Here is a 12,169-nt window from a genome sequence, read left to right on the forward strand (position 1 = left end):
TGTTGTGTCCACCACTACACCAACACGTGGCTCCTCTCCTTTAACTTGTCACGGCTGCAACAAGGTGGGTCATGTTGTCGCTCAATGCAAAGAATAGTGTGTTTATTGTCGACGAACTGGTCATGGTATTCAATACTGCCATACACGTGCATATGCATCTTCTTCTGCCCGTGGACGTGGTGGTCGTGGTCATGGCCGTGGTCGTGCTCCTTCTGCTATTGCTGCCACTATTTCTTCTGAGCCGACTGTTAGTGATTCTACATCTACTATTTCTGCTGAAGGTCTTTCATCTCCGTTGACTTCTGCGATGCTCCAGCAAATTGTTCAGGCCCTTTCTGTTGCCGGTATGTCAGGTATATCCCCATCTTCTATATGGTTCTTCGACTCGGGTGCTTCTAATCATATGACCGGTGCTGTATCCCATCTTCGTGACATTCATCCCTACACCGGCAATCAGGCTATTTCTACTGTCGATGGCACTAGACTACCTATTCAGTCTGTTAGATCATTGACTTTCTCTCCTTCTCCTCATCGCCAGTTCACCCTTCGTGATGTGTTTTATGTCCCTAACCTCTGCTCCAATTTAATTTCAGTTGGTCAACTCACATCAAATAACTGCTTAGTTATATTTCTTCCCAACTGTTGTTTTGTGCAGGATCTGGCGACGGGGAAGGTACTTGGGAGGGGTAGGCGGCATGGTCGTCTGTACATGCTGGATTTTGATCCATCTGTCACTCTGGCTCGTTGTTTCTTTTCTCCTTCTTCATCAGATATTTCTTTAGCAAGTAAATTGTGGAAACTATGGCACTTTCACCTGGGTTATCCACATTCCGATCGGTTACTTCAGTTAATTTCGTCTGACATGTTACGGAATATTTCTCTTAATAAAAATGGTTGGGATTATTCTTGTTCTTCCTGTTGTCTTTCAAAAAGTAAGTGTGTTCCATTTTCCCTAAGTACTATAAAATCATCTTCTATGTTTGAACTTGTGCATACGGATGTCTAGGGTCCTTCACCAATTATGTCTCTCTCTGGGTTACGATACTATATTATATTCATTGATGATTTCACACGTTACACTTGGATTTACTTTCTGCAATCGAAGTCATAGGTTTTTGAAAAATTCAAGTTATTTCACTCTATGGTGGAGACTTAATTTCGGGTTTCAGTTAAAACTCTCTGCTCTGACTCAGGGGGGGAATATCTCTCAATTGATTTTCGTACATTTCTTCAAGGGCATGAGATTATTCATCAAACCACCTATTCTGATACTTCACAACAAAATAGGGTGACTGAAAGAAAAAATCGTCATATTGTTGAAACTGCCAACACCCTGATGACAGCTATGAGTGTTTCTCGTTCTTTCTGGGCGGAAGCAATGTAACATTCCGTCTACTTGATTAACCGAATGCCAACCAAAGTTCTGAACAGTAAATCTCCTTACTCTGTTCTCACCGGCTTATCTCCTGCATATTCCACATTTCGTGTTTTTGGTTGTATTTGTTATGTTCACCTGGCTTCACATGAACGTAACAAACTATCTCCAAAATCGGTCAAATGTATGTACTTGGGATTTGAAAAAACTTAGAAGGGTTTTCGATGTTATGATCCGGTTTCTCGTCGTGTTCGGGTTTCACGACACGTTATTTTTCTTGAACACATTGCTTTTCATTCATCTCTTCCTCCTCCGTACACTCCAAACTCTCCTGGTCTAACTGCCTTTCCATAAATTTCGTTTGCCTCAAGTACTCTCCCTCGTCCATTGCAGGTTTACTCACGTCGCCCACGTACAGATCCACCACCTATTACTCAACCCGAACCTACTGTACCCATTACCGATCCCGAACTTACCTCGATCCGTCGTTCCGCTCATGAACATCGAGCGCCTGATCGGTTGATATGCTCTATGTCTGCCATGAATGCTACTCTGGATATCGTTTCTATTCCGACTTCATACTCTCAGGCAGTCACTCATGATTGTTGGAAGAAGGCTATGGCAGAAGAACTTACAGCAATGGAAGATAATCATATGTGGGACATTGTCACTCGACCTACTGACCAACAACTAATTGGTAGCAAATGAATTTATTCGGTCAAACTCAAGTCTAATGGATCATTGGATCGATACAAGGGTTGACTTGTCGCTCAGGGATACAAACAGGAATACGGAATTGATTATGATGAGACTTTCGCTCCCGTGGCCAAGATGAAAACTGTTCGTACTCTTCTGGCTATATCTTCTGTTCGCTCATGTCCACTCGCTCAGATGGATGTGAAAAATGCCTTTCTTCATGGAGATTTTCAAGAAACCGTGTATTTGAAACCTCCTTTTGGCTCTTTAATCCCTGACAATAAGGTATGTTGCCTAAAGAAAGCCCTGTACGGCCTCAAACAGGCACCTCGGGCATGGTTCCAACGCTTTCACGATGTTGTTACGGGTGCTGGCTTTACTCAAAGTGGTCATGACTCATCCTTATTTTTGTGCATCATTGCTTACGGAATTATCATTGTTCTGGTCTATGTTGATGACCTCCTCCTAACTGGTAGTGATACTACTGGCATCTCGGCTTTAAAGGAAGTTCTGCAATCCTCCTTTAAGATGAAAGACCTTGGCCATCTCACATACTTTCTTGGGCTTGAAATTTCACGTTCTAAACGTGGGATCCTGATCAGCCAGCGTAAATATGCCAAGGATCTTCTCGCTTTGGCATCATTGACAGATCAGAAAGCAGTTCAGACTCCCTTACAATTTAACATTCATTATGGCCGCGACAATGGTGATCTACTTACACAGCCCGACTTATACCGCCGTTTGGTTGGGAGTCTGGTTTACTTAACTATGACTCGCCCTGATATTGCCTACACTGTCCAAGTTGTCAATCAGTTTGTTTCTGCTCCTCGGACTCTTCATATGACTGTAGTGTTGCGCATCCTACGGTACCTACGTGAGACTCTAGATCGATCACTGTTCTTCTCCTCCACGGTAACTCTGGACTTTTGTGCTTATTCGGATGCTGATTGGGCTGGTTGCGCTCTCATACGAAGATCTACCACTGGCTACTGTATTTTTCTTAGCACTTCTCTCATCTCTTGGAAGTGTAAGAAGCATGTTACTGTTTTCAAATCAAGCACAGAAGCTGAGTATCGGGCGATTTCTGCTGCGTGTAGTAAGCTTGTTTGGTTACATGGACTTCTTTCCGACTTGGGCATTCTTGTGCAGAATCTTATTCCACTCCATGTTGATAATCTCAGTGCCATTCAGATTGCCTCTAACTCGGTTTTTCATGAACGGACGAAGCATATTGAAGTTGATTGTCACTTTATCCGTGAGAAATTTCAGTCTGGGCTCATTTCTCTTCCACATGTTGCATCCCATGATCAGATTGCAGACATTCTCACCAAGTCCCTAACTTCTGCACGTCACTCATTTCTCATTGGCAAACTATTACTTGTCGATGACCCACATTAGTTTGAGGGGGGATGTTAGACAAACTAGAATATGCCTTGTATAGCTAGCATACCTTATATAGTTGGTTTCCATAGGTAGATGATTCTGATTTTATTTCTTTCCTTATATAGATGCTGTAATCTCTATATATTCAACCCCTTTGGGTTGTCTCAAATATACGAAAGCTTTCATCTCCTCTTGGTTTACAAAAGCAGTGATGAGTGACAACCTATATTTTCTAAGCAATGAAGTATGCCACATTGTCACAAGTAAAATCTCTGTTCTTTTCTTCTTCTTTTTTCTTCTTTTGTATAGTAAATTAGGCCATATTAGTTATAGCACTTTGATGCAATCATCCAACAAGCAGCTCATCTCTTGTAGCAATGTTCCCAGAGAATGGCATGTCCTAATTTACAAGTCAGGAAAGTGCATATGGCTTCCCATTCCTTTGTCAAATAAATGCACTTCTTATTTTCTAAAATTTATGGACTGTGATTTGTGGACCAGCTACCTTCTATTTCTAATAGTCCAAGCTGTTGATGATGTGGGACACATAAGGGATGGGCCATCACCCTGAAGCCTCCCAAGTTCAAAGATGTTAGTCCATCAAACATAGAAATCATGCCACCAATCGTAGGCTTTGAACTCTGGTGCACTACACATTTATAGAGGGAGCTTAATATCAAAGGCTGGAGATCATACACATTATTTGATGCCCATGATGCTACATAATTCATCATTTGTACTAATGACAGGTCGCAACAAATTTTAGGCCGAAGTTGTACTGTGACACCAAAAGGTGGAGACGATCCTTTCACACCAGGTTCATTTCAGAAAGCGACAATTGTCACACATCTCAAATAAAGGTGTCCTCTCGAATATAAGAAAAATGCAACTGATAATAAATGAACTATACCTGGAAATTCAATACTTACTAGTCTAGCCAATGCACCTGATTCAGACCATCCAATTAATTAACCGCTTCTTGGATGGACCATAACCGAAACCCAAATTGATTAAATGATGTTAACAGTTGGATCAATGGACCTACTATTGACAGACAAAGTCAAAAAATCCAGGGGAAGCAACATCCAAGGGGTTAGCATACCAATTGAACAGTCGGAAGTCGCACACAAGATGATTCCTTTCAACAGTCCATTTGAAGGAACAAATCAGATGGTTAGGATTGTTGGATGTGTAATTTTTTGGCTATGACCTATACAAGATGAGTGGTTAAACTACTCTACATAAGATGGCCACAAACACATGCTACATACAATAACCGTGAAAATTACATATACATGGCCCTTATCACAGCATTTGTGTCACTATAATTCATTAGCAGCATCTATTGTAGGTAGCAAAATGTCCGTCTTCGTTCAGCAACTCAGATCGACAGACCATGGTTGGGACAATGGTAACAAAGCCAAATCCAACATTTGAGTTTTCAAAGAGAAGGCCAGTCTCCAAGCTCTAGGCTACTTTTGCTCCTCGTACCTTCCACATGCTCTGCATTGGAAGAAACATAACAAAATGAGGGACAATAACTAGTAAGATGCTAAGCAATCTAGTCCAAAGATGAGAAGGCAAAGAGAGATTACAAGGGGTTCATCATCCGAATCTCTTACAGCTTCTCTGTCGGAAGAATCCACTTTCTCTTCTCTGTCTGATTCTTCTAGGTCTGCTGGGGCCTCTCGTTCCTCCTCCTTCGTGGCTGCTGAAGGAGATGCTTGCTCGTTTGCAAAATCATCTAATAAGAAAAAAGCAGGACATGAGAAACCAAAAGAATAGAGAAGATCTCTACCATGGTTAAAAGACTCGTTGATTCAGATCAACTCATTCAGTCCTCAGTCAAAGTCACGAATCACTCAAGGATGAATGGGGGGATCACTCGAGGTGTCAAACTGGGTTGGATCTCACCAAGTTCGAGTTGACTCATCCAAGGTACATGTACACCCATGACCTGACTAGTATGTATCTTAAGACCATAATTAAATCCTTCCACAAAATGATGTGTTAAGTGCCACTCATTAATTTTTTACGAGGTAGCTAAATCAATGTTTTAAGAAAATTTATCAGCTACACTGATTACAGCAGAGTACTATTCTCATTTCTCTGTGAGGGTGTGAAGAGCATGTAACAAACATCATAGCCACAACACAGAGCAGATGGCACTGAGTGAGGTTGCAAGGGTAAGGACAGCAGTGCATGTATTAAATTTGGCAGCAACTACAGGTAACAGTAAGCCAATGGATGAAACAATCATCTTGTGGGCATTTTGCAATTCGTTAGGTGAACAAGAGACAAACCATTGATTTTGAAAGTGGCAATAGTTTTACCAGAATTAACTTCATTGACTTCAGGACTTGTGTCGGGGTGAGAATCTGATAATTCAGGGGTAGCTCTTCCTTCAGCGTAATCGCTAGCACTAGCACCAATGTTGCTTTCTGACATTCCACTATGGCTATTCTTTACATTTTTCTTTATAGTTGTTTACCTCCTGAATCTAGAAGGTGAAAGCATGTCACAAAATTTCAGAATTCACTAAGCAAGAAAGATAGGTAAATACCCACAACATACGAATTCCATACTTCTTATAAGGATTGTTATTTCGTCTTGAGGCACCAGGTGTCCTACTTTTTTCCTCCTTGGCTGACCTGTAGCAACAACAATGTACAAGATGTATAATGGAAATTGCATTCTCGAAACCAAGTACCCTGCCTGGTATGGCTACTTGTGAGACTGGATTTTTTATTCCTAGTCCCCAACATATGCCAATTTGCCACCTGTACATCAGGCCATTCATCAGGTGGACCCCCACCTTGTAACTGGTGTGAACAGATAAAATGGCTCACCTGGCCATTAGGTGTGCCACACATATGCCAGATAATGATCGCAAATGTCAATAATTTAATTCGTTGGCCTACCAGATGAGCACTCTGACCTAGTCATTGGGCCATGACAAGCACACACCAGTCAATTGGCATCTGCAACGAGAGTAAGATTCATAATCCTACCATCACCAGTAGTCATCTCATTACTCAAAAACCAAAATATTCACATAGGTCAGTCAGGGTATGAAATCACATTATTCTGCCCACTACAATGACAACGGGCTTGGCACAAGTTAGTTGCATAAGTGGAAGAGAAAGCAGTGGTGTATTTGGGTGCAGGAGCAGTGATTCAGCATTTCCAAAATGTAGCGAGTACGAATTCCTAGGAAGTAAGAGCACACAAACTAGTTTGAACAAGAAGAAAGGTAGAAGCTTTTCGGATGAGTTTAAAATCAGCAAAGCATCCCACACAGCAGATCCATTCAGGACCCTCGTATCAGTTTCTATAATGTTGTGGTTCAAAACTCATAATCCATGCATCATATCGACCATATACTGCCCAAACTGTATTTTAATTAACTAAAACGACACAAAATTGAATCATGGAAAGAAAAGCTTTTGGTAGTGATACTTACATTCCTTTGGATGGGGAAACATTCAATGATTTAAGTCACTGGAAAAAGGTTGAACACATTATATTCCGCGCTAAAAAATTGCAATTTAGCCAAAGAAGAAAAGATTGCTCTATAATAGATAGATCAATAATTTGCTAGGCTCGGACCCTTCACTAATAACCTTCCACTGCTCCTTTTCTAACTGGAGAACTTCCACATCTCCATCGTCATATAGCATCTTTGAAGCAAATATCATTCAGCAAGTAATTCTTCAAGAAAGGGGACAGTTTGGACAGGGATAATTAAGAGAAGTACACAAGTCTCATAGTTTACCACATGTTTCTTCTTTCCTGGGTTATAAGATTGCACAACACCTTCATAAAACCTGCAGGTAAGAATGGTAGAGTTTACTATAAATATGATATTAAACAAGTTCATCCTAACAACTCAGCTTCCTATTATCTCAAAATTTTTAACTTCCATGCTAAGAAGCCATGAAGTTGAGCTATCCCGACACACACACACACACACACACACACACACACACACACATGCACAACAACAACAACAACAACAACAACAACAAATAAAAAAAAAAAATAAAATTGAGCCATCCCAATTAAAAGAACCAGGAGTTCAAGATTATAATGATTCAGGGTGTGTTCGAGTGTGCCCCCAAGTCGTGCTTGACAAGGCTTCTCAAGCATATTTAACACCCTCGGTTTAGGCAACAAGGAAGACGGCCCCAAACTGAGCAATCTTCTGCTTTCCAGCCTTTTCTGGCACAACATGATTGAAGTGGAAACAAGGTCCTACTATTATTTCAATCATGACTTGGCAGGAGCAGTAATCATTAACTAGTAACAGAATTTGGTCTAAGAATAAAAGGTGGAAAAGAGAGACATCTCCAACCAACACATAAAGATGTGATTGATTAAATATTGTTACCCAAGGTTCTCCAATACTGACAACTATTGTAAGTAACAGACAACGCGCACTACATATCTTTTTTTTTTTTCTTTTTTTAGGAAATGCTTATATGTTGTAAGTTCCACAAAATCATAATGTCAAACAAAACACTTACTGTTTATCTAGGAAATTATTTGGCCAGTCAATATTGTTTGAATGCTACCATCAACTGATAAGTGAGAAAACTTAAACAGGAAGTAAAGAATATAGTAACATGAAATGGCACATAATGTAGAACATAAAACCAAAACCTTGAATCAGATAAATAGCTTATGACAAGAATATGTGGATTTGCATACCCAACCAAACATACCATCAGTACCTTTCCCATTATACTTGAAAAGATAGGATCGTAGAAAGACTTTCCTTTTCCCTTATTGGGAAACACCTGATTGCCCACCTTCACATCCGTGCATCAGCACAAAAAGAAACAAATGCAATTGCCATTAAAAAAAAAATACAGAGCTTACATTGGCAAAAGGAAAAAAAAAAAAAAAAGAAGATGGCTGGTCCAGAAGGAACAGAGGTGGCTAGGTTGGCTCAAGGACACAGGTTAACCTTGCATTTTCAGGCAGAGTAAGGGAAGTATACTCTGACATGCATTTGCATTTCAAAATCAACGTGACCTTAGGAGCATATATTTTTTTCTAGTGCCATGTATCAATGCAGCAAAATTCATGGGGGCCGGAAGGCCAAATGACTAAGATGCATATAATTGTAAGTATTCACAGTACCATATGCAAGTAGCTTGAATCTGATTGCAATTTTTTTAATGAATAAAACTGATTAAAGCTTGTGATCCCAAACTTATACATAATATGTATTCCTTGAAGATATTTAACGCATCCAAATCCGAGAAAATAGACGCCAAAGACTATCTACCTTAAAATTGTTTACAAGCTATTTTGTATAATTATAATAATAATTGAGGCAGAATCCTTGCATATAATTTATGACCTATTTATATATATGCAAGCTACTTATATTTGATTTACACAAATCATGTGGGACACAAGGCGGCATGCCCAAAATGCATATATTTGTGAGTACTTCTAGTATCAAATGTAAGTAGCTTGCATCTAATTGCTAATGTTTCTACGACAACGCCACTAATGAACATAATCTTACACCATGTAAACTTTTAAGAAAACCTCCCAAATCCTAGAAAATAAAAGCCAACAACTACCAGAATCATATAACAGACAATAGCACACTAAAGCTACCATGAAGTTGGATGCTCCAATTCCTATTGCTTTGTCCTGATCTTGCAGCTGCAGTGTGGGGTCTATTTTGAGAGACAACAGAGGATGTTGGATAAAGCAGAGGATGTTGAATTGGGTTCTATGCAATTTGGATGCTGCTGTTCCAGTGCAGTTAAGCACGGGAGGTTTGTTGTGGACAACTATGATTTGTTCTTGCCTTTTTTTAGTGGTTTTAGATTGTTTTCTATTTTGTCTTCTCTATAATGTTTTACTTCTTCTGTGGAGTTATATGATAGATGAGGGACAAAAAAAATTTTGTGGCACCCACCCAAATTTGTGTATAGCATTGTTCTCAATCAATAGAGTCACCAAAGAAAAAAAAAAAAAAAAACAACAACATCGAGGACAGGCTACAATGCATCTCACGTATAATGTATGACCTATTTACCTGTAAAATCATTAGTGTTAAGTAATTCTAGAACATTATATAAAAAAAAAAAAAAAAAAAAACAATGTCTTTTATACCAAAAGCATAACTACATAGGCAAATGTGGAAAGCATTCTTACAAACAGATGCTCACTCAACACTAAAATCCATTTCTTGTTCTCAAAAGCAACTTCTTTAAAATCCAGAAATCATTTTTTGTCCTTGTATTTTGGCATATATAATGGCCATTGAAAATTAGGCTCAGACGCTTCTATCAATATGCAACACCTAGCACCTATGCCTGCATAATTTTCCCAAGTTGCATACACAGAACTGGGAAATATATATATAAACACAGATCTAAATGTAACTGGATATAGGCTTGTAGAATCCTCATTTAGAGCAATTAAAAGACAAGTAAATTGTACATAGAAACAAATGCAACAGAGGAGTATGGATACCGGTAAATTGATTCAAATGTTTGAAACTCCTTGCATTCATCAACATTAGGACATGAAGGATGATGTGCAAGTGCAAGGAGCAAATGCTTGAAACTCCTTGCATTCATCAACATTATGTGAGAATATTTTCCAGATAATTGGAAGACGAGTTCACATCACGTTGCATGGAAAGTTGGTGTGCCTTCAGTCGGTGACACATTTGAACAAATTCCATTAGGTTATGTTTGTCCTGCGGAATCAATATGACAAAGATACAAAGACATTATAACAAATAGAGAAAAGGCACAGCATTTAGTGAAATGTAGCATCGAGAAACTTTGCGAAGTGATTGGTCTATAGAATAAATTATAACAAATACTTACCTCTTTAAACTCAAGTGGATGGGATCCAGTTATGTTGAATAAGAAGCCACAAGCATACTTCGCATACAGAAGCCTTTCCTTTATATATTGGTGTACTTTGCTGAAAAATAGCTTCCTAGCTTGGGGTTTAGACATCCTGCATGCCAAGATAAAGTCAGTTGCAACTAGTGGGAAAGATGTTAAAATCTCTGTATAAGCAAACATCATCTGTTTTTAGATGACAAAAGGCAAAGGAACAATTAATCAACACATTTTATTTTTGTACTAAGAATGGGAATACAATGCTAAGTAAATAACCATTTGCAACAAACTTCCGCATGAAAAAAAAAAGAAAAAAAAAGCTCTTGTGATGATCTTTAAGTCAAATAAAAGACATCAATTGGTATTTTTTCATCCAAGTACTTTGACAGGCACATGTCAACTTTTACTTATGTGAGCCTTTGATGGGTCTTTTCCACAGTACTGCAAGATGAGAAAGTCCCCTGGTATAATTCTACTTCCAACTACTTAAAACAAGAGATAATTCATATGCAAATTACAAATGTAAAATGAAGGCAAGGATGGCAATCGCCAAGAGATGAAATTGTTATTTGTGATAGTAGACCTACAATACCTTGATTTTGTATCCTTCGAGATCTCTCCAAAAGAAAGCATGGTCTTTAGGATTTCCAATATGTTTTCTATACATGGGTGCAGATGAGCATCTTTAAATGGAAAAAAGCTTTTCATGAAGGTTTTAATGCCAAATACCTGCACTGCAAAATCAGAGAGAAAAACAATGAAGAGGAACAAAGTGAGGATATTAGCAGTGAAAGCAAACTTTATATGGTAACTGGATTGCAGAAAATCTTAACAATTTTAGAGAATTAGTTGTTACATGTATTAATATTTCATAACATGAAATAACTAGAGAATAATAAACTAGTCATACCCTGACTGACCTTCAATAAACAAAGTTCACTTTGTTCTACCCAAGAGGTTTTAGAGTTATCTTCTACTTCAGGGAATAGAGATAAATATATCTAAATGAGAATATCTTATCTAAATGGGGAGAAACATACAATAAGGTGCATAAGATGGCTCACTTTTGTAATGGCTAAAGATGGCATACGTTTCGGCACTCTAATCTTTTGCTCATCATGATCCAGGAACAATGCTACAAAACAGGGAGGTAGATGATAACTTACGACAATGGAAGGAATCTGGGTAATGCAAAAAAAAAAAAAAAAAAAAACACCCGGTAACAGTGAGATGCAGCAAGTTACAATATGTTAAGATGTGAGTTTTTATTTATTTATTTATTTATCACTTCCCATTAAATCATCCATTTTAAAAGAAAACCAAATAGATCGAATGGATGCTGCAATGAATAAGATGAAACTTAAAATATGCTCAAGTTCAATTACAGTAATCATGCACATGCAGAGTAAGGTCCAAGGCCCAAATCACTATATACATAGACCTTAACTTTCTAAGAATATCAAGTCAAGTAAAGACTAGGTCTACTATTTCCCGACTAGGCAAGGAGCCAGGTCGAGTTCTTGAGTTTCTGAACTACGACGAATGTGACCTGCCCCAAAAATCATGCTCATCCACTCATAATGCAATGCGCATGGTACATTCAATGATAGCTAGAAACGGTTCCACAATTTTAAAAACAATTAATTTTAGATTTTTTAGGGAAATTTAATATTTAAAATGTTTTTTTTTTTTTTTTGAAAAAGAAACTCATCATTAAATATTTAAAATGTTGTACCATTATGAAGGAGTATAACCTCAAAATTGCACTTATCAGATAATCCAAATATTTCCTCGAGTTACCATGAAATGTACGGTTAGAAAGAAAATGCGA

At 38.4% G+C, this 12,169-nt stretch overlaps 1 protein-coding gene across 1 annotated transcript in view; it reads right to left on the bottom strand.

The window, feature by feature from the left end:
- The window catches only part of LOC131255772 (sister chromatid cohesion protein PDS5 homolog A-like), a 60,039-nt gene extending 52,627 nt beyond the window's left edge, over positions 1–7,412 (bottom strand). Inside the window, exon 1 of the mRNA XM_058256591.1 lies at positions 7,230–7,412. Within this exon, the coding sequence (XP_058112574.1) occupies positions 7,230–7,334 (105 nt within the window). The 5' untranslated portion in view covers positions 7,335–7,412. The remainder of the gene's footprint in view (positions 1–7,229) is intronic.
- Positions 7,413–12,169: the final 4,757 nt, after the last annotated feature.

This window comes from Magnolia sinica, chromosome 9 (genome assembly GCF_029962835.1).
Source record: "Magnolia sinica isolate HGM2019 chromosome 9, MsV1, whole genome shotgun sequence".
Taxonomy (NCBI): Eukaryota; Viridiplantae; Streptophyta; class Magnoliopsida; order Magnoliales; family Magnoliaceae; genus Magnolia; species Magnolia sinica.